We start from the raw sequence: 23,874 nt of genomic DNA on the forward strand, positions 1-23,874 counted from the left end.
CTTTTTGATATCTTAAACTTCCAACAGTTAAGCTTCTGTTGCTATTTTATTAAAAGATTTAATTTCTCAAATCATTCAAAGGTTCCAGTTTCTTTCCAAAATCCCTTTCTCTTTGCTTTTATAAAAGCAATATTTTTATAGTTTACAACAATGAAAATATTTTGCATGCATTGCTGGCTACGGTTCTTATTTAGCAATTTTAAAGTCATTATATAGGATGGTATATAAAATTAAATTGTGTTCTGAAAACAGAAGTTCTCTCCTCTCTCTCTCTCTCTCTCTCTCTCTCTATATATATATATATACACATATATATTCACATTTATGTTTATATTTATGTAAATAGATTTTTCCTGCAAAAATGTACACAGGCCTGGGGAGAGGGGAGGGCTGTTTTTGATTACTTTAACATTTCTTATAGGATGTTACTTTGAGGGAAGTATGAACATTTTGATTTACCTTAGCATAAGCATCGCCAGTTAAATATGCAATTGCTTATATCATTTATTGAGGAAAAACTTACCTTAATGAGGGAACATACACATACATCCGTGTCCTCCTTCTGCTTAAGGGTGACATTTCATTTGCATTGTATTCGAGGATTTGTACATTCATCTTCCATTATTATTTGCAGACACTGCACAGTTAAATCCATGTGTATTATCCAAAAAATAAAATCTCCTAGATCTAACAACATCAATACCACCATGTCCTGGGAAAGTAGGAACATCTATTTAAAGCAGAATGGATTTTTAACAATTTATGAAGAGATGCTCCTCAAAAGAAGGTGGCATAATGTTTTTCTTAGATATTTTTACAATTACATGGGGGAGTTTAGTTACTAAAGCGAGAGAACATATTTTAATAACATATTTTACATAAATTACTCCCCCAAATTTCATACAATTAACTAATTTTTAAATCTAGTGGAACAAAAAGATGCTATGAATACCTACTAATCCCTTTATACCTTGTTAGTGGATAGACAGGACTCCTGTTACTTCTCCACTGTTTTAAACCTGGAAATGTATAAATATTTCTAGAACCACAGAAGCATCTCTTTATTAATTCACTACCTCTTTCCCTCCCTTACGATATCATTAGTCATTTACAAGAGGTAGAATTTGAAAGAGTGATGTTATATCCACACTGCACATTTGAATTACACCCCCATCATCAAGGCTCCCTCCCAAAGGGATAAGGATCTTTTGTTGAAGCTGACAATTATGAGAGTTTTTCTGTGTTTGTTAAGCTGATGACTTGTGTTCTCTTTAACTAGTTGAGGGGCTGCACAACAAAGAGCTTTGCAGTGAGACAGCTTCGGTTCTAGTCCCATAATTTAGAATCTCTATAAATGTGAATTATTCAACTCTTTAAACCTTTATCTCAACGAATATAATGATACCACTAACCTCAGTAAGTTATCTGGAGAAAAAAATGATGTCATAGTAAGGGTTTAACAACTACTAACGCATCAAGTTATGAGCTACATGTTAATCCTACAGCAGTTCTATACTGGAAGACAAGTTACTCTCATGTGAAAAACAAAACACACACACTCACTGGCAGTGTGACCTTTGACACGCCACCTAACTCCTTGGAGCTCTATTCTCTTCATCTCTAACAGGAGGTCTAGAAGCCCTCCGTGTTTCCTACCAGTCAGAAATATTTACAATCTTATGAGCAACATTCAATGGAGTAGGATCAATACATACTAGAGACGTCTTATCTAATATCTTTTATTTGGGAAGATGAGGGGAAAAAACCCAGGTTTCTTTCTCCAAGGATAGCTTGTCATCTATCGGGCTTTTCATGTGTTCAGTGGATTTTTATATTGCTTTACTTTACAGCCTCTGAAGAACAGATTCAGCCACAAAGGAAACATGGTCATTTATGAAGCACATATTACTTTGTGCTGAGCTAGGTTTAGCTCCTCATGCGATTCAAGATAAAAATCAGGATGTATCATGCGTTTATTTCAGCCACTCTTTTCCTTTGACTCACTCTCTGATCCCGCCCAGGTCCCTTCTTGGCTTCACTGACCACTTCCTGGCCCGGGTATAACTTCCCACTATGGGATACTTCAGAGAGTCAGATAAATGACTCTCTGATGTATGATAAATAGAAGAATGATAAATTCTTCTCTAGAGTAAGAATTCTGTCTATTTCTTCTCTCTTTGCCTTCCCTCTCTTCTCCTTTTTCTTTGGGAGGTCAGAGAAGGGGGGGATCCATGTTTCTGACTCTATTACCATTTTCCTTATGTGAGAACTTTGTTGGTTCTCAAAGACTAAAATCCAAAAATGAGTCTCAGTCTTGAGCTCTTATTTTTATACTGTATCTCCTTTGCCTGTCTTTTCCTCTTATCACTACTTATAAAACATTACCACAGTGTGTCCTTAGCCTGACCCTCCCTCTGTTGAAATCCTTTTAAAGCCTTAATTATATCCTGTCTTGACGTTTTCAGTTCCTTCTTCAGCAATCTTCCACTCCCTAAAATTTTGGCTATACTGAACACTTCAACTAGATCATTCTGTGGGACCCTTTGTGTACAGGAAAAAAATGTCATAACTTCAACAATTTATCTCCTTCTTTTACTTTCATTTTTAATCGAGATATAAAGAAAGATAACTCAATCTGCTGTACCTTCCTTACTTGTATTAAGAAAAATGTATTGAAAAAAACGGTTGATTCCCTTTTTTTCTCCCCAAATTCCACCTTCATTTTCTGTTTCCCTTTTTCTTTATATTTTAATTTTTATCAGGCTGTAGGTAGAAGAGGTAGAAGGTTGATCTTTTAACTATCCTTAATCTAGTAAGTTTAGAGCTGAAAGAGTGGTTCATGAAAATATTGGAAAGAATTACATCAGGGATTTGCAGAATTCTAGCAGATTTCCTTTAATCATCTTCTAGGTGCCCGTAACAGTGCTTCCCTCCTATAACTAGGTGCCCTATAACAGTTTCCTTGTGATATGTAATTGACTTTGCAGGACCGTTCTTTGCAGAGAGATGAGCCATGCAGACGATGCATTGTTGCACCACACAGAGAGTAGGTCTTCAAACTTACAAATACCTACAAAAAAATAAGAGGAAGAAGAAGATATTGGGTATTGATCTCAGAGAAGATAGGTGAACGCAAACTAGAGCCACAGGACTTTCTGCTCAAAAATATATGTCCAACTCCTATTAAAATGGCAGCTCATGTCCAAGGATCTCTCTGTTCTTGTGAGGGAAAATGAGATCACATAGTAAATGTTTAAGAAATGTTAAACAATAAGCCGTAGTTTCAGTTAGGCTTTTCAGTTCATAACTAGACCATAGAGGATACTTTATTACCTGAAGTTAACCTAAATTAACTTTTCCATTCTCCTGAATAATATCTGAATGATATCTTGACTACTCTAAACCATTAAAAAAAAAAAGCCCCATTTAGAAATTCAAGACCAAATGCAATTGTAAAGCAAAAGCAATCAAAAGAACATTTAAAAAAAAAAAAAACCCACTCAGATGATAAGGAAGGTGTGACTCAGAGACATAGGTAGCTGTGGTGAATTTAAGTGAATACCACTCAGGTCAGAAAGTCAGTCGTAAAGCAACACCCATCTCCATGCCCTTCATCTCAGAACCCATTTCCAGATCACTCTGGGACTCAGTGCTTTGCTTACTCCCAGCCTCCCTGTAATGCAAACGATCAAGAGTGAAATGTATTTCTTACCTGGGCATCGGTAAACAGAGCGAAATATTTTGATGTAACAGTTGTGATGTCATCCAAGTCCATTTTTCTGATGAACTTCTTGATGAGCGGCCCTTTTGAGTGTAATATTCTGCACTTCTCTCTGCACTAGACCGCACCCTGATGTCAGTGCCCGACATGCAGTGTCATACGTGAGGACAGCCTCCATGAAGAGGATCCCTCCGCTGCCTCCCCCCTTGTTCTCTTTTTTCTTTTACTTGAGACTCATACCTAAAGGTGACCGATGAAATGTGATATAAAACATGAATGTCTTTTACCAAATCCTGTCACAACAGAGTCCAACTAAGAAGGATCAGGGAAACACTGAGAATCAAGACTTTTATTCGTAAAGGCGCTGATAACAGTACATTTTTCTATAGCCGAAGGACACTTGTCTGAAGATATTTGCATCTCTTTGGGGATAAAGACAATGTATTTTATTATTAATCTTACTGAAAACAATGGACACACTCTCGAATATAGCATTGACCCTTTTGTGCAAATTAATGCACAGTAAAATTTATCATTCCAAGCTGTACAATAAAAATGGAACAGAAGGCCATGCAGTCTTAGAAAAATCAGTTGGCTCTGCTTTTATCATCACACGAGCAAAAATTTGAGATTTTGCAGCTCATTCCCCTAAGATCACCCACTCATCTGCAACAGCCTTGGCAGGAGGCCACCCTGCCTTCCACACTGCCCTTCCTAACTCGACTGTCAGGGGCCGACCTTGAAAGATGGATTTTCAAAGCACTGGGCAGAGCCACAACTCCCTTTCTGTTTGTAGAGTTACAGTGATGTGTAGCCCCATTTCATCCTTTGAAATTATACGATGTGCTATTATGTTGATAGAGCTCGTTTTTAATTTCTTCATTTTATTAGTGCTAATATAATTTGTAAGAAATGATAAATGTTCTTCAACGGTAATAAGATTATATGGGAGCTAGAGTGTACATATTCTAAAAAATACATGTTTTAAGTATTAACAGATCTTACAAGTGATGGTGGGATGCAACATGATGTTTATTATGAAAATACAATAAACCCACTGAGTTTCAAACCCACCCAGTGGATTTCAAACCCACTCTCCACTCAGTTTAATGAGACTTTGCCTAGAAATTCAACAGTTGAAACCTTTAGAGTTTAAGCCTCAGTGTTAAGCAGCTCTACGACTGGGACTCTGATCCAGGTCTTCCACTTAAGAATGACAAGGACTGAGAATATCGTATGACCATGGGTACCTTTGCCATATGCAAGGCCAAATTAAAATCAAGTGAATGAAAGCACTCATTGACAGAATGATAGTAAGAGGTAGGAGAAGGTGAGTGTAGAAGGATTTAGGAGGACACTTAGGTAAAATTCCTTACACTCTTTATCACTAGAGGGAACGAAATACTGCTAGTTATTACTGCTAGTAATGGTGAGTGTGAAATAACTAAGACTTAAAGTTTGAAAGTTCAGAGCAAAGTTTTCTCCTAAGTGGAGGAGGAGAAGGCAGGCAAGAGGAAAGGAGAAAAAAAACACATAAGGACATCATTTCAGACAGATATTCTACAGGGTTATTTAGTTTTTTGGGGTTTTTTGTTTCCCCAGGTTTAGTTAGTTTTACACGTATAATCACCTTTACCATTCAAAGCTGGGTTTTTTTTCTTTCTTTCTTAGCGCAAACACATAATTCCGCATAACATTCAGAGGCAATACATGTGTCTCAGTAATCAGCAAATAGCTATTCAAAGAGTTTTATTATAGGACTTTGAAACATCCATGATGCAGATTATAAACCCGTTCAAAAATAAGTCCCTCACGTACTTCATTTTAGAAGGTGAGGTGCTAATAAAGCGCAGTAATGACAGTTGTCTTCTTTTAAGCAGGAAATTCATTTGGGGAGTTTACATTATACTTCAGGAACACATTCTTTTCCTGTTTCGTCGGGGAAGGTTACAACTTTATGCTTTGTTATCTCGACACAGACACGCGAGTTGAATTCAGTGCCATTTAGATGAGCATCAGACAGCCTATAAATTACCACAAAGTTGTTTATTCAATTAACAGAAATCTTTGGAGATTATAAAGCTTGTTATATCAACTTCACATTTAGGATGAAATAGAATTAAGTAAATAATGCCTATCTTTTCTCCTGGCGGGGTTCTTAGAATGCACCGAGCGCCATCTGCTGGTGATTAGTTTTTCAAGATTATTTTCTTACCAAAACTCATCAGTGCAAATGAAGACCAGGTACACGTACGTCAAAATAGAGATACGTGAAGACAATCAAAGGGTATCCATGCACTATAAATAACGCTCATTTCACATGAAAGCATTCTATTATAGTCCGTCATATAATAATTCTAAAATTTGCCTTAGGATAGAGATCCAGTAACACTTCAAGTAAGAAGTAAGCTGTTTCCATATTTTAGAATAGACCGTCATGAAAGTTTTAGACCGAGAAGCAATAGCCATTAAGGTTTTCCGTGTTCACGTAAATCATGACATGAACATCTGGTTCGAAAAAATTAAAAACTTTAAAAACAAGCAAATGAAACACCATAGTACCACTTCATTCTGTATATTTGGAAGCAGTTAAGGAATATAAAAGCTTAACCTTAGTCCCCTTTAACCTTAAATTATAAGTTAAATTATGTTATAACGTCTTTGTTAATTTTGTAAGACGTTATAAATCAACATACTTAAACATGTTCACTCTTACTCCGTATCTTATTAATTTTTAAAAAATCTGTGACCAAAGAATCTAAATATCTTGATAAAAGCCTCAAAGGAAGGATAAGAAGGAAATATAGTACTTCTAGAAAGAATTCTACTTCACACAGTGTTTTTGAAGATTTTTGTGTTAAAATCTATGTCAGATCTTTGTTCTGATACTTGGTGTCTCTGAAATTCAAGGAACATAGAAACATGCGCTTTTGCCTGCATTTCAGGTCCTCCATAACCCATGCAGAGAAGTAGACCCACTGTTCCCCATTAACTTTGTCTCCAGACCAGGCACAATGAGACCCAGGTGCATGAGTGTCCATTTCCACCATTCCTATGGAAGCAATTATTAGTTCTGTTACATTTAGCAGTAGATTGTAAAGAAAGATAATTTCCTACGGGAAAGCTCTTAGAAAAATGAAATAAAAATGTAAACATTATTTTAAATTATGTTATAATAAGAAAATCTGACAAAAATTGTTATCCCCAGAATTTGAACCTTAATAACAGGAATTGGTCATTGCACATCATAATACATAGCCTATCAGTAGATTTATTGAGCTCTTACGGAGGAATGACATGTTCTCTATAAAGGAAAAATTTTTTAAAAAAGAACATCCCCCCATCAAAAGGATATGAAAAAGCGTAGTGTGTATGTGCATGTGTGTGTGTAACTTTAAAGTATCAACATGAGGGCAGTTTGTGTGTGTGTTGAAGACCATGGTTTTTTTTAATAAATAATATATTTTTGAAGAGAAAGTTAGAGTGACCATACTTTGAGCAAGCATGGAATGATGTTAGCCGTTCGGAAAGAGGTTTCCAGAAAAACACAGTGTGAAGGAATTTAACCCCTTTTCCTAGTTTCTTCCTTCCGTGGGTGCATCCGGTCAGCACCTGAGGGACAGTATTTCTTTTAAGAACAAGGAGTTTTTGACCATTCGAACCCACTGTTATTGAAACCCATCTTCTGGGAGGAGATTTCAGGCAGAGCATCCCTAAGGGCTTGTGGCACTAGATCATGGAAGCCCTCCATCTGTGGTGCAGACAGAGGACCACAAATGCAGGGCCCCCCGCCAGCTCCTTGGCACTTCTGCCCCTTCATCTACCTGGCCTTGCAGGCGCCCGTCAGCCCTGCAACACCCCTTCAGAGGAGTCTACACTTTTAAACTGACTCCCTGGAGACGTTTCATGAGCCTTCTGGAATTTAAAAAAAAAAAGCAAAACAAAGAAGTGTCATGGAAATGGACAAGCTGAAGAAGGAATAGAGAGGTTCACTCCCAGGCTGGTGCTGCAGGGGCTTTCCTCAGGAGACTGCGATGGATATTGCAGAGAGCCATGGAAAGAGGAAAGAAAGAAATTAAAAACAGCCTCCTGTGATGAACTTGTATAATTTATTCCTCTGCAAAGCAGTAGGCACGATGTTTCATTTTCTTTCCCCTCCGCGCTTTCTTTCCCCCTCCACCTAATTTCTGAGCACTCCCAGGCTAGGCAAGCAGGAACATTCAGCATACCCAGCCCAGGAGTCATAAAGTGAGGAACGCGCTCAGGTGATTCAGAAACTTGCACGTTGTGTATCTTGGTGGAGACTTCCTCCCTTCTGCTCCTGATTGCTGACGAAGAATGGTGTTTTCATAGACAGATGGTAAAGACAATTACAGTTAGGGGCTCAGCTGGGAGTTACATCAGTTTATTGCAAATTATTAACTGATACATGCTTTTGTTTATAAGCAGAGTCTTAAGCAGCTTTGTAATCAGTTTATCAGCAGCAGTGGGAATCTTGACAGAGCGCCTTTGGGGTGAAATGTCACCTCTGGGCTAGTCATTTAAAGTCATGATGGTCAGGCAGCCAGACAGTCTGATGGGCTACCTCACGGCACCACGGCGAGCTCCTGCAAAACCAGGGCGCAGCCCACCTTAGACTAGAGCACAAACCCCACGGATGCTGAAGAGTCGCCATGAGCAAACGTTTTCCTGTTGAAATCCCATAAAAGCATCGTATCTATTTGCCTAAACCTTAGATAGGATACCTGAGTTTCATGACCTTCAACACATTAGTTCAGCAGACTTTCCAGGCAGTGCTGAATGCCTTCTTATTCACAGGGCAAAACTTTCTGCACCTACACTTCAGCAGACATCTAGAACTGAGCACGGGGACACTGTTTACTTTTCTGAAAGGAGCTTCACGTGCCTCTTAAATGGGAAAGGAAAGTATCTCAGTGGAGACATTTTTCTTACAGAAAAATTATAAGTTCTGTGGGGAGAATACACACCATGAGCTAAAAGAACTGGTGGGAATCGGTTACAGGTTTGGGCCTCGGAAGGCCCTCTGTGATAGGAGGGGAGTTTAGAAAACGCACTGGTTTAACCGGGCTGGCTTTGATTTCCTTGTCCATAAAATGGGACGATAGTATTTCCTATTTGTCACACAGATAACTCCTTGGGATTAATGAGGGTGTTCATGTTTCTTTAGTCTGAGTTCTGCTCAGACCAATGTTATCTGTTGAATTTATGCTAAATAATACAGCATATAATATTTAAAATGACAATTTACAGATGACGTTCTTAAGCTCGTTTACAAAATACTTGCTGAAAGAGGGTGCTTTCAATTTAGCATTTTTGCAATAAAGCATTATCAATATTTATTAGGTTTTTTTGCATTGCCGTAAGGACCTAGTTTAAAAACCTGAGATGTTCAAAGATACATCCTTGAAAAGATTCACTTGATCATAAGCCAATAAACAGTTCATGTCTTTCTAATTTACTTTCACTCTAACAAAGTAAATTTTGAGCTTAATCAAAATAAAAATATTTCTTATATATATAAATAATCATATATAATAGCTCCTAAAATAGTCATTTTTGTTTGCACCTACTATTAATTTATATGTTTTTATTTCCTGGTTTGCAAACAAAACTTATCAAGCTAATTGGACACGAACTCCTGAAGTCAGAAGCCAGGTTTCGTAGCTGGAATTAGATATTCCATATCCTCTAAAATATTGACATAATCCAGGAAAGTCTTTGGAAATATGACTCCAGCTGATAAATTTTAAATCACATGTATCATATGTGTAAAAGCAAAATCTTTCTTCTCTTAATCTCAGAAATATGGTTAAGTATGTCTATTCACTTACCTCTCTGACTTCTTTCTAATTCTGAGTTTCTCAATTAAGTTCCTAAAAGCATCAGAATAGAGTAAATCTTATTTAAACTGACCACATGATTCAGTAAAGTTTGTAATTTTAATGTTGGGTTGACATAAGCCTACTTAAAAATATTTGGGAGAAAAACAGAGTGTGGTGTTTTATTCTCACGTCAACATTCAGCACACAATATTCAGTTCCCAATTTTCCAGTTCTTAAGCAATTAAATGTTCTGTTGACATCAGAGGAAAGGCTGCCTACAGAAGAGATGAAGAATGAAAAACCTTGATATCTTAAATTGTAGACTGTGATTTAACACAAAGAGCATAAAAAGTTGCTTTTTTGTTTTCTATAATCAAGTTAACGAAGGATGAATAGTGCATTCGGCAAGTAATTCTGCCACGCGTCCATCCCTCTTGACTGGAAAAGGCAAAGAATTTTTTTTTTCTAAATCCATTCTCTCCTTTGGCCAAAAAAACCAAAGGCACACTCTAAAGTTGCTGGTCAAGTCTGATTTTTTTTCCTCCTTCTCCCAGGAACTGCTAGGATGTTCTATAAAAAGATGTCAGGAAAGCCAGCATGGGAAAGTTAAATGCCCCAAAATGCCCTGCATTGCCTATAAGTACAAATGAAAAATGTTAAAGATTATTTAGAAACAGGAAAGACCTTTTGTAAAATGCTTTTGATTTATTGCTGTGTATTGTGCAGATCTCTATCAATTATTCTCACTCTATTTTATTCAAAAACTGTTGTAAACTATGAGTTGGCATGTTGCTGCATACGGAGGAAAAGCATTAATCAACTCTAAGTAAACAAGTGCAGAGATCTCTCTAACAACTATGAAGTAGTTAATACATTTTTAAGCAATTTTATTCTAGGAAGGAGGTCTAAAAGAGTAGTGCTTAATTATCTGGACTCCTCTGTGCTGGGCTCCCTTTTGATTGTATTAATGAAGCAGCTGGCCCATTGTTTCCCTTTAATTCCTCTATTGTTTTAAGAATATGTCACAGCTCTTTATTCTTTTATCAGGTGCTGTGCAGGAGGACCCACACAATACCTCATATTCCTACTGTATTTGCCAATGCACAAAGAAACCTCCACAGCGGTTTGCAAAGAAGGGGCACACATAATTTATAAGTTCTGTTCCTTGCACTACTCCACTGTCAAGAATTTCAACAGTATTGGATTGGAATTCATTATAAAATTGCTATTAAGCAATGTGGCTACATATAGATATAGGTACTGTGTGAACATCCCCACCCTGAGATCTAGGTAGTATCACCTGCCATGTTGCAATGGGACGATTATTTAGCTTTTAGGGAATTATTTTGCCCAATCCCTTCCCAGTTGTGAAGAAACTAAATTTCATAAGTGGGCATGATGTTGGATTTTCAAATTATTTAGGTAAAAAAAAAAAAAAGAAGTTAATGACAGAACAAGTAAGTATTCTTGTTTCCTCCAACTCCAGAAACAACGTCTGTGTGTATGAGTGTGAGTGAGTGTGTGTGTGTGTGTGTGTGTGTGTGTTAAACAGCCCATTTATTCCCCCAGAGAACAGCTTTAAATTACCTTAGTGTGCCTAAGAGATATCATGGTTTACTCTATAGACCAATATGTAGTCTTTATTAATTGAGCTCTGATCAACTGACCATCTTCTTCTTGTATTTTACACCTGTGAAGGAAATAGACTTTTAGATTGATGCAGAAATATCACTGTACATCTTAAGAAATCAAAGTGCTGTTAACAATTTAGTATATAACATTTGATGCCAAAGCTACTTAAAAATGCTGGTTCATTTATAAGTCGTTAACTTTTCTCCAAATTTCCATGGAAATCACACACAAAAAAATCACCCATGGTAAAAATCTCAAAGGTCTGCTTCACATAGACTTTCTCTTTTTACACACATGGCTTTTTTCTTTGTTTTTCCCCTGTCAAATGTCTGTATTTTTAGAGGCTGTTTTCATTGATTTTTTTCCCCCTAGTGTCCCCAGTCTAATAAAGAGAAATAAGACTTAATGACTTAATGCTATGTAGTAAAAGTTACTAACTTCAACTTTTAAAATATCCTTAGAAAAGCCATTAGAATAAATTAGTATTGAAAACCACCTATTTCCTTTTGTATTGTTAGGTGAGTGTGTATGGGTTTGGGTTTTTTTTTTTTTTTCTGAGCTTAAACTTTCAAACTGGTATCCCTATCTATTCGCTTGAGGCTCTTTATCCTTGTACATATTGAGGCAGAGTAATACAAAATCTAAATGTGATTTAATTGGTTCAATTTGCTGTATATCTTTATGCTAAGCTTAGGTCCGTATCTTGATGAGCCCAGATGTAGTTGTGCTCAAGGTTTACAGCTTCACGTTGCTTGTATTTCCTTATTTTTACAAAGCAAGCGTCTATCAATCACACAGATAAATTAGAAAGAAACATGTATAGACGTAACACATGGAGAAGATTTTTCAGCGTGCCATGTAATTATTAACCTGATTTTTACCATTGTAAGGAAGCATGAATTGCAGATAGCATGGACGAAGTTAAATGCTTTTATACTGGATACATTTTGCTTATACAGAACTCTATAGGTATGGTCGAACAATATAATTGAAGCTTTGTCAGCTCTGTAACCTAGCAACGGATAATACTGTTAGGTTACTGAATTGCTCCTGGTTGACAAGTAGGGAGTATTTTTGTGTTTATCATGTTTGCTAATGATGGGATCCTTTCCAAAAGGCTTGTCTTAATCTTAATTAGAGTTTATCAGCAGAGGTCTGCATGACATTGTACAGACACTGATTTCATAAATAATAAAAAGTGCAAGTGAAAAATTTGGCAGGATGGGGAGATACTTAAGGCTACCGCTTCTAGTAAGAGGAGCGTGAATTTCCAAAATACAATCAACTTTGAACTGTGACTTTATTCTTTATTATCAAAACTTGTAGTACACTTCACTGCAGTTTTGACAGCAATTATGAGAAAAATTTATAAGCTTCCTGTTAGGAACCATATCTGTTTGTACAAGAACTTTGATCATAAACATTACTTAGAACAGCAAGTACATGTTTTTTCAAGAACGTCAAGGTCTTTGAGGTTATTACTTTCTATGGAACCTTGAATGTATTTGCCCTTTATACGTGAAGGGAGTGGTGTGTGGGTGTGGAGCGTGGGGAGAGTGACTATGTTTGCAGCACAAGAGGCAAAGAGAGAATCCTAAAATAACCTTTCCATTTGGTAGACTTGAGGAAGGTATCAGATAGCTGCTTCAGTGCCTGATGTCATTTGATAAAGACTTCATGCCCATGCAGTAGAAATGTGATTTTTTTTTTTTGCTCTGGTTTATACAATATGATCTTTCACAGTTTTTTGAAATGTTATTGTTCATTTCTAATAATAAGTTACACACCTTCAAAATAATAAAGAATTAAACATTGTAAAACCAAATACAATTCACAAATTTACTAAATTCCTAACTGGTTTATTCAGTTGAAGGATGATGCTATGTCATTACATCCTTTACCCGCCTTTCTACACCTTTTCACTCATCATGCCCACATTCTTCAAATATTATTCAAAGCTATTTTCAGTTGTCATTTTCTGAGTTTTGGAGTGGACATCTCTCTACTGAATTGTTTGAACAAGTCTATGAAATATTTGATTATCAAAAGAGACCTTTTTGTTCATAGAGTTTCACTCTCTCTACCCTATACAAACTACAGATAGTTTACCCTTATGCCAATGATCCTTAACTCTAGAGGCATATGAAGCCTTTCGGGGAGCTTCTAAAAAATAGTGAAGCCCAAACTTCACTCCCAGTGATTTTGATTTGATTGATCCAGGGTAGGACCCAGAAAGCAGCGTTGATTAATAGCTCCCAGGTGTGGGCTTCCCTGGTGGTGCAGTGGTTAAGAATCCGCCTGCCAATGCAGGGGACATGGGTTCGAGCCCTGGTCCAGGAAGATCCCACATGCCACGGAGCAGCTAAGCCCGTGTGCTACAACTGCTGAGCCTGTGCTCTAGAGCCTCTGAGCCACGCCTACTGAAGCCCGTGCGCCTAGAGCCCATGCTCTGCGACAAGAGAAGCCATTGCAATGAGAAGCCTGCTCACCGCAACTAGAGAAAGCTCGCTCGCAGCAATGAAGACCCAACACAGCCAAAAATAAAATTAATTAATTAAAAAAAAAGCTCCCAGGTGAATCTACTGTGCAGTCATGGTTATAAAGAATTGTGATACCCTTTTAGTGTCCAGCTAAACTTGGGCAAATGCTACATCCATATTTAATAGGTGTGGAACGTTTAGAATAGTACTTGGCACATAGTAAGTGCTTTCTAAGTGTAAGCTATTAGTCATGTTAGAAGATAACCTGACATTACTTCCACACCACAAAGATTTACATTATTCTCCACATCGTGGCTATGCATTTTAAAGCTATGTCTTATCACTGTGTAATCTTCTTAACACTGTTTCATAAAGTGAACCATACTGATGAAAGAAATCAAAGATGACACAAACAGATGGAGAGGTATACCATGTTCTTGAATTGGAAGAATCAATATTGTAAAAATGACTACAGCAATCTACAGATTCAATGCAATCCCTATCAAATTACCAATGGCATTTTTCACAGAACTAGAACAAAAAATTTTACAGTTTTCAGGGAAACACAAAAGATCTCGAATAGCAAAAGCAATCTTGAGAAAAAAAAAACAGAGCTGGAGGAATTAGGCTTCTTGACTTCAGACTATACTACAGGGCTACAGACATCAAGACAGTATGGTACTGGCACAAAAACAGAAACATAGATCAATGGAACAGGATAGAAAGCCCAGAGATAAACCCACGCACCTCTGGTCACCTAATCTATGAAAAAGGAGACCAGAATATACAATGGAGCAAAGACAGCCTCTTCAATAAGTGATGCTGGGAAAACTGGACAGCTACATGTCATTTCTGGTTCAGAGAGATAGCAGTGCTAATTACTCAAACTGAGTAATCAAGGTAAGGTACCAAGGCATTTACTTAGTGAACATCAGATGGCACTGTGACTTGGGACACTGGGTTTTTCATTCAGAATCTAGAGCCAAACTGCTTTGTTCAAATCCCATCTCCCATATCTCCTTCTCTTCCTCCAAGTCCACTCTAGCTGTGTGACCTTGAACAGTTTATGTACACTTCCAGCTTCATGACCTCACAGTAAAAGGGAACAAATAAAAGCCACCTCACTGCTCTCTTGGGAGATATTAAGATAATGGATGCAAAGCACTTAGCACAGTGTCAGTGCAGAGCAGATAGTAGGTGCTTAATAAATCTGAGGTTATTCCTATTATTAGCACTTTGGTCACAGAAGCAAACAAGTTGCTCACAACTTGATGATAATAATCTAGTGGTATCTAGCCTAAGGTTGTCATGTTATATGTTGTAGGTAAAGCAGTTCTCCAAGTTCACACAGTAACCAATAATCAAGTCAGCACTAGAACTAAAGTTTCTCACCCACAAGGCAAACGCTTTTTCTAGTTCATCTTTCCACTGAGGACAAATAAATTTTCAGTGATTTGGGGTGCCAGCAGTGCTTCATCATTAGCATATAATCCCTTAGACAAAGATCATTTGCTCTTGAGTCACTGTGCGAAGAAATGCGTTCATTCAAATGAAAATAGTTAATGTGGTCAAAGAAAGTAGACTCCATCTCAGCGGCAGCTTCATTCCTCTAAAATCTTAGTTTTCAAGTATTACTTTGTTAAAGTAACTTCATTAGGAAAACTGAGAGAAGACCTCAACTGTTTTTTTTTAATCCACCTCATATGAAAAGCACTTAATAAAAGTTATATTCCTGTCCTTAGCTATAACTAAAAACTTGTACAAATATTCTAGTGAATGTTTTTTAGTGAAAAAAAATAATACTCTCATTTTTTTCCAATTTTTATATTGGGGTGCGTATATATATATATGTATATATTTATATATATATATGTGTATATATATATGTGTATAACAAAATGTATTAACCATTTTTAAGTATACAGTTCAGTGGCATTAAGTACATTAACATTATTGTGCAACCATTACCACCATCCATCTCCAGAACTCTTTTCATCTTGCAAAACTGAAACTCTATACCCATTAAACAATAACTCCCCACTCCCCCCTGCCCTTAGCCCCTGGCAACCACCATCCTACTTTCTGTCTCTGTGACTTTGAATACCCTGAGTACTTCATGTAAGTGGAATCATACAGTATTTGTCTTTTTGTGACTGGTTTATTTCACTTATAATAAGGTCCTCAAATTTCATCTATGTTGTAGCATTGTCAGAATTTCCTTTCTTTTTTTTTTTCTTTTTTTTCTCCTTTCTTTTTAAGGCTGTAAAATATTCCATTATATATATATATATATATATATATGTACACACATATATATACACACACACATATATTCTATTGTGTGTGTGTGTGTATATATATATATATATATATACATATATATATTCCAGTGTATGTGTGTGTGTGTGTGTGTGTGTGTGTGCACCACATTTTGCTTATCCATTCTTCTCTCAGTGGACAGCTGGGTTGCTTCCATGTTTTAGGTGTTTTTAATAATGCTGCTCTGAACATGGGAGTGCAAATATCTCTTTGAGACTCTGCTTTCAATTCTTTTGAGCATATACCCAGAAGTGGAATTGCTGGATCATAGATAAATTCTATTTTTAATTTTTTGAGGAACCATCATGCTGTTTTCCACAGTGACACTACCATTTTATCCTCTCCCCAGCAGTGCACAAGGGTTCTAACTTCTCTACATCCTTGCCAGTCCTTGTTTTCTCGTGGTTTTGTTTGTTTGTTTGGGCTTTTGGGTTTGTTTTCTTTGCATGTTTTTGGTTTGGGGGGGGTTGTTTGTGTTTTGATTTGTTTGTTGTTTTTTTTTTTTTTGATAGTGGTGCTCTCATTTTAAAGCCAAATGTAATACCCTGTGATTTGTTTCCATTGAACGTGAGGTCAATCAGTGAAGACACCAAAAAAGCTAAATATCAACATGATTTATCATTTTCATGCACTCAGATTGCTTCTTAATCAAGATGAAGACTACTACCTTCCATTGAATTGTAAATTAGAGTTGGCTGTGTTTACCCTAGCTCTAAAAATGGTAGGGTAAGAAATTGGTTCTCCTGTCTCCTCAGCCCCATGTAGATTGCTAGAAACCTTATCTGTTTCTAACTGGTCAAGATCGGTATGCAATCCACAAATGATGCAGCCTTAATCATTTTTCCAAAACGAGTTAGCTCTCTCCAGTGAAGCACAGATACATGTGCTCATTGAGTTTGTAGGTTTATGTTTTCTTTCTGGTGAGATTTCTTTTCTTCGACTTAGCAGGGCAGTGAGAAATGAGAAAAATAGCCCCAACCAGACCAAACCAAAAGGATAATCGTTCACAGTTATATAGCACTTACTATGGCAGGTGCTGTTCTGAAGCTTTCACACATATATTTGCTTATTTAATCCTCATGATAATACCATGAGTTCAATACTACTATCACCATCCCCATTTTCAAGGCTGAGGAAACTGATAGAATGCTTAGGTGATAAGTTCAAAGTCACACAGTTAGCAAGCGGCAGAGGCAAGATTTGCATCCCAGCAGTCTGGGGCGGGTGTACTTCCTCCAGATGGGATTACATCCTCACTAGCAGCCACATTTAGAATATTTTTTTTGAATCAGTAATTGAAACTATGTTATAATACTTGGGATATCTCTCCCTATAAATGACTCCCTCAAGTTGTATGCTCTAAATTCACATCAAAAGAACTCAGCCAAGCTGTTTCCAAGAACCAATCCTTGACTTTTACGGCACCATTCTCTTGGTTCCCCTCTAACCTTTCCAAGTGTATGTTTCCTATGTCTTTAAATGATTGCATCTCCTCTACCCACATCTTAAATGTTGAGATTCTCCAAGTTTCAATCTTTGTTCTTTCTCTTTTCATGCTGTAGTCTTCCTGCATTACCACATCCATGCAAAGAGCATCCGCAGCTATTTAGAATGTGTTGATGACTTCCAAAATATTTTTTTTTTCTCCAGCCTTATTCTCCTCCAAGGTCCAACTGCCTCCTGGTTACACCCACCAAAAAGCCTCTCAGGTACCTCAGACTCTACGTGTTCAAAGCCAAATTCAGTACTCCCATGCATATACATACACATACATAAAACACACATGCACATTTGGGCTTTGGAGTTGGACAGCCAGAAGTCTAAATCATGATTCCGCCAGTGATTCTGCTATGTGTGTAGCTTTGGGCACGTTAGCTAACTTCTCCAAGATTCAATCTCCTCAACTCTTAAATGAAGAAACTATCACTCACCTCACAGAATGATTGATAGGATTAAAATAGATGAAATACATAAACCCCTTAGCCTATTGGACCCAAAGAAATTATTCCTAATTAATACTAATTATCTGTTATTGTCCGTATAATACCACTTGGTAATATACCAGCTTTACTGCCTTGTTAATGGAACTACCGTCAGCTGGTTTTGCAAACCAGAAACCTCTGTGTCATTTTCAAGAGTTACTTTTATGCATCTCAGGAAATCACCCCAGTCCTCTGTCAGCTATGTCTCTTGAATCTGGCCCTTTTCTCCCCTACAATTTACACTTCTCACAACGGAACTGGTACAACAGCCTCCTAATAGCCCTCGAGATAACATTTCCTACCCCTTCAGTTTACTCTCCTCAAGACCCTGAGATCTATATTCTGGTGGGGGCGGGGGGGGAAGCTCAGATCATTCATTCACTCAAATAAATATATATACCATCTCTCCACCATGAGCCAGACACAACTGTTTTTATGTTACATCAAAACTCTCCCCCTGCTCTAAACTTTCTGTGGGAGGAAGCCCTGATTTGTACTGCTTGACAGTTTCTGACAGCAAATGCTACAACTCTCACCATAGCTGATTTCGGGTTACCAACGTGACATCAACCAGCACACAGAATTCCTGACAACTGAACATTCTGCCCTGTGATCCAGAGCAGGCTGGCTCTAGGCACACCACTGCCCATAATCCACCTCTTTCTCCCTCAGACCCCAAGCTCCAGGGTTGCTGGCCTCCGAGGGCCAGGCAGCCTCTTCCATAATCCTGCACTCACACGCATGCTCCTGTATCTGCCGGTAACGATGTACCTGCCAGGTCCTCCCTACACATACTTCTGCTACTTTACTTCTACTCTTCTTGAGTCAATAAAAATGTCCCATTGGATGGCTTGCCTGACTCCCCCAAGAAGTCTCAGTTACTCACCCCTCTCACATTTCTTTAGTACTAGGGGATGGGACCACCGTGTGGTATTATAATCTGTCTGTTTATATGTGTGCTTTCAGGTTGTTTGTGAAGTTGTGCATGAAACCATGGCACGCAGCCTGGCACACCAATGAATAGCTGATGAATGAACGACTTGAAAAACTAAATCCTAAGACAATTGACTTCTTCATCAGACCTGCACAGTACATTTTCAGTCTGATTCAGCCTTTTAAAAGGATATGCTCTGACGAAACCGTAAAATGAGATAAAATGATAAAGATGATAAAATATGAAACATCTGAGAACAGATATGTGTTACTACTGCCAGGCTGCTTAATAATGTAGAAAAATCATTTTTGGCTTACTTTATTTTTTATTTATTTATTTTTAAAAATAAATTTATTTTTAAAAATAAATTTATTTATTTTTGGCTGTGTTGGGTCTTCGTTGCTGCACGCGGGCTTTCTCTAGTTGCAGAGAGCGGGGGCTTCTCTTCATTGCGGTGCGTGGGCTTCTCATTGCAGTGGCTTCTCATTGCAGAGCACGAGCTCTAGGAGTGAGGGCTTCAGTAGTTGTGGCTCGTGGGCCCTAGAGCGCAGGCTCAGTAGTTGCAGCGCATGGGCTCAGTTGCTCCACGGCATGTGGGATCTTCCCAGACCAGGGCTCAAACCCACGTCCCCTGCACTGGCAGGCGGATTCTTAACCACTGCGCCACCACGGAAGCCCATGTTTTACTTGCTTTAATTTTCACTTAATATTTTGTGAATTTTACTTATTGATTGGATCTTTTTGGTTCAAAGTCTGAGCCCAAGTGTTCGGAGTCATCCTGCTGTTGAGCTCACTGCTGTGATAAAGATTAGCCGAGTGCTACCTTCTCTAAAATATCGATTTCTCCAGGGTACCTGAATTCAAAACTTTCCTTTTGTAAAACATAGCTGTAGCTGGATTTACCAACAATGTAAGTTGATCAAAAAATGGAAAACTATTACCAGTAATATAAGTTATTTAGTTCAACACTGAAATCCAGTGACTCTTAAAAAACCAGGCGAGGAACTAAACCTGAACTGCAGTGCCTGCCTCTGCCCTCCCCACCTCTCTATTACACAGGCTCACTTAATAAACCTTGTCCCAGAGGAAAGATAAGGTGCAAATGATTACCTTGTCTACAGCTGTAAGTAGTTTAGATCTGTATGCACATCAGAGAAGGCCGAACAGCCAAATGCAGAAGCCTTCCAGGGGGAAGAAGCGTCACCAGCAGAAATAGCACCACTTAGCGCTTTTCAATGCTCATCAGATTCCACGATGATGCCGCTTAGCTTCTATATTTGTAAAGAAGTCATCAATGCCAACCAAGGTGAATCTGTTTTCAACTTTGGGAAACTTGTATGCTTTCAGATATATTAAAGTGAAAGTGAAAAATGGTCGTTTTCTAGTCTTTTAGTATATTTGTGTTTTCCTTGGAAACTTTCATATAAATTCGAGGTCTGTAATTTTAGCTTTATTTTCTCACAAACATGTACTGTCGTGGATGGTGTCTTGTCTGCTTACCTTTGAAATTTAATCAGCTGGTTTAATGAACTGTCCGAGGTTTCTCTAAAACGGTGTCCTGAATCTTCTAGGCAACTCTGCCCTATCATATGCTGTTGTTATCTTTTCCACCAGCGTTTTACCACAAGTTGTTTAAAAACTATGATCTCTTTCAGGGTGGAAAAAAATGAAGTGCGGTTGAAAAGGCAGTTATGCTGAAAGATAAACAGAGCAATATTACTTATCAGAATGGGTACAATTTTTGCCTGCTTAATGAGTACAATATATAGCCTTGCAGTATATACACAATGAGGAAAAAAAGCTTTATAACATATCAAGTATGCCATATTACTTCAGGCATAACTGTACAGGATACATATCTAGGCCTGAGAGTGTAGATAACAAAATATAAGTGCTTTGCCTGTCTAAACATGTTAAATAAATGAGCATTCACTATCGCATTCCAATACATTAGAAGATGCACTTGCATAGTTAATTTTCTTTTTAATGCACCACACGTGATCATTTGAAGCACCAAGCCAGAGTCTATCTTAGTGTTTGAAGAGAGGGTTCTTTTCATTTAAACAAATCTTTATTTAAATAAGCCTTTCTGAAAAGGCTCTTTGGCATATCTCCTTTTCAGGAAGTTCAATCAGGGTAAAAGGAGATAAAGAAGCTGCATTATAAGAAATATTAAAAAAGTAAAGATCACTCGGTACTCACCCCCCCACCCCCCCAAAATAAATGGCAACAGACTTATAAGGAGAGTAAAGCTAACTGGAATTTCACTTTAATGTTCTAAATTTTAGGAACTTTGTTTACTTGCTTTGTAGTTTTACGTATCATTCATTCATATATCATTCCCCAGTATCTGGGGAAGAGAGAGAAAAAGAAATAACTTCTTACTTCCATAAGGTACAGAAAGAGCAGGTAAAGAGTAACTTCAAAGCCTCACCTGAAATAAATTTTGTGGTTGTATCCCTACCATGCTTGTTCTTCGGCAGTATAACATGTAATAACATGGTTAATGATTAAGTCAAGCACTGGAAGGCAAACAGTTGACAAAACTCTCTACAGATTATGTCTATACTTGGTTATTAATCTTCTGCTACTGTTGGTCACTGAACAGTTCATCTGATGCAAGGAATACAATTTTCCACATAGGCAGGTACGAAAATTAATAAAGGGAAACAGCACTAAAATGGAGTAGGGAAGTCAGAAGGGGGAGCTGGCATGTACTACTTGACTTCAGTGTAGATCCCAACAGGAAGAGATGGACTTTGCATCTCCATCAGGAAGTGACACTACTTAATACCTCTCAGCTGAAGGAAGAAAGCATTTCTCCTTGTCTGACAACAGCTCAGCCAATGAAAGAATGTAACAACTCAGCCAATGAAAAGCCACTATATTTGGAACTTTCAATTTCCTCCAATGAGCTTTGTGTTTATAATGGCCCCACCCAACCTCCCCTTCTCTATAAGAGTTTCCTCTCTTTTGTTTCGCCAGACTCTCATGTGGTTGACCATAGCTGCCTGTCCTGAGTTGCAGCTCCTTGCTATTAAACTTGTGTCGCTGGTAAAGTAACTGGCAGTTTTATTGTTTTAGGTTAACAAAGGGAAGAGGAGGACAGCCGTTGTCTTGATCAAACACTCCACCCCAGTAGAAACTGATGTGAAAAACATGAGAAGGTCCTATTGACATCAATCCAATGTACAGCAGGCTAGAGCATTCTATGTCAATTCTTTTTCTTTTTTCTTCTTAATAGGGGGTCAGCTTTGGTGCACGACTACGAAGGCCATCTCTGAGGGTGAAGAGCTAATTGCCTTTGTGGTGGATTTTGACTCAAGGCTACAAGCTGCCAGTCAGATGACTCTTACAGAAGGGATGTACCCGGCGCGCCTGCTGGACTCAATTCAGCTGCTCCCTCAGCAAGCTGCCATGGCTTCTATTTTGCCTACAGCTATTGTCAATAGTAAGTGCTGAGTGCAATAGCCCAGTACAATAGCTTTGTAGTGGTGATGGGTATTTATGGGAGAGAAAAAAATGTCTACTGACAGGCAACCAGGGACAGACTTTTTTCTCCAGTGTTATGATTTTATTTTATATTCTCTCCAATTTTAAGTTGTGTGTGTGTGTGTGTTCACTTCTCGTGGGAGTAAAAAAGGAATAACTTAAATTCATTCATTTCAGGTTGGATTCCTGAATGTCACACAGAAAAATCTGACATTCTAAACTAAACAACATTCAAGACGATTTAGCTATAAGAGGTCCAGCAGCTTTCATTGTTGCTCCTATGGTAGAATAGTTTTGGTATTAAGAGCCATAGAGTTAAAACATAAAATAAGAAAAAGGACACAAAATCAAATTTGATTAGATACACTAATGAAGGGGAAATGTAGGCTGGATAAATCAAGACATCAGCTAATGTAAAAAAAAAATAAAGAGAAGAGAAAGAAAAATACGTATAATCTTAGAATACTTTCTATGGAGAATTTTTAAATGTGCCCTGGCAAATATACCTTTGTGATTATAGTCTGTTAAAAGGACTATTGAACTTAGTTTGTATTTCCTTGACATAAAATCAGTGATCTAGGAGTCCCAAGATCAGAATTCTAGATTCTGCTCTGCTTTTCTCTAGCTCTGTGAGAAAACGTGAGTACATCTTAAGAGAATAGATTCTAAAGCCAGTGGCAAGTGAAACATTGCATTGAGTCAAAAATGTCCTTGAAAATCCCTGAGACTTTGAATGATGCAGAAGTCTAGAGACTACAATCATGTCTTGATATTATATATGTATACATATATACATACATATATATTCAACAGTAATTATGTTCTTGCTGTAACAGCATCCTTTAGAATGAAGAACTTCTCAGGTGTATCTGGAATTACTCTGCATCCAACCAGTGGATTCAGTGTATACAACCCAAGCTACTATTTCTGAATTTCCTTAATGTAAATGGAGTTGTTTTGTTTACTGAATCTTTAGTTAGATTTGAATAGTGAGGAACTTGAAATAACATGGACCCAACTTGAAACTGAGGCAAAATGATTTTGTTACCACCTATTCTAGGAGTTTCTTATATTATTGTGACACTCCAGTGTGTGAATGTTAATTCTAATTATATTTGAAGGAATACTCTGTTTGCTTTCTATAGCAAGATAACTATTAATCCCAAATATATCACCATAGATGCATACAGGCTTTGTTCTCATTCTTAAATTAGTTAATCAATTAAAGTCATCCTGAAAAATAAACCCTTTACTATACACTGGGCCTCTGAAAAGTATAAATGTAACTAAAACTTGGGTGGGAGGGGCTAAATAATAAACAGCAGTAGTATATAATTTTGTAATTAAATTGTATTTTAAAATTCTATATTGTACCTGCTGTCCTTACTTCTCATTCGCTAGAATTTGGTCCTTACTTTTCTCCTTCTCTCCTTCAACAGGATCTCCTGAGCCAACTCCTTCACTATCATGT

At 37.6% G+C, this 23,874-nt stretch overlaps 1 protein-coding gene and 1 pseudogene across 3 annotated transcripts in view; one reads left to right on the plus strand and one right to left on the minus strand.

Moving 5' to 3' along the window:
• LOC132508401 (large ribosomal subunit protein uL11-like) overlaps positions 1-3,775 on the minus strand; it is a 33,861-nt pseudogene extending 30,086 nt beyond the window's left edge.
• Positions 1-23,874, plus strand: part of ZFPM2 (zinc finger protein, FOG family member 2) — a 465,395-nt gene that overhangs the window by 433,449 nt on the left and 8,072 nt on the right. For all 3 annotated transcript variants that reach the window (XM_060128186.1, XM_060128187.1, XM_060128188.1), the window contains exon 6: positions 22,156-22,362. In XM_060128186.1, coding sequence (XP_059984169.1) covers positions 22,156-22,362 — 207 coding nt within the window. The remainder of the gene's footprint in view (positions 1-22,155; positions 22,363-23,874) is intronic.

The sequence above is a fragment of the Lagenorhynchus albirostris genome, chromosome 17, assembly GCF_949774975.1.
Source record: "Lagenorhynchus albirostris chromosome 17, mLagAlb1.1, whole genome shotgun sequence".
NCBI lineage: Eukaryota > Metazoa > Chordata > Mammalia > Artiodactyla > Delphinidae > Lagenorhynchus > Lagenorhynchus albirostris.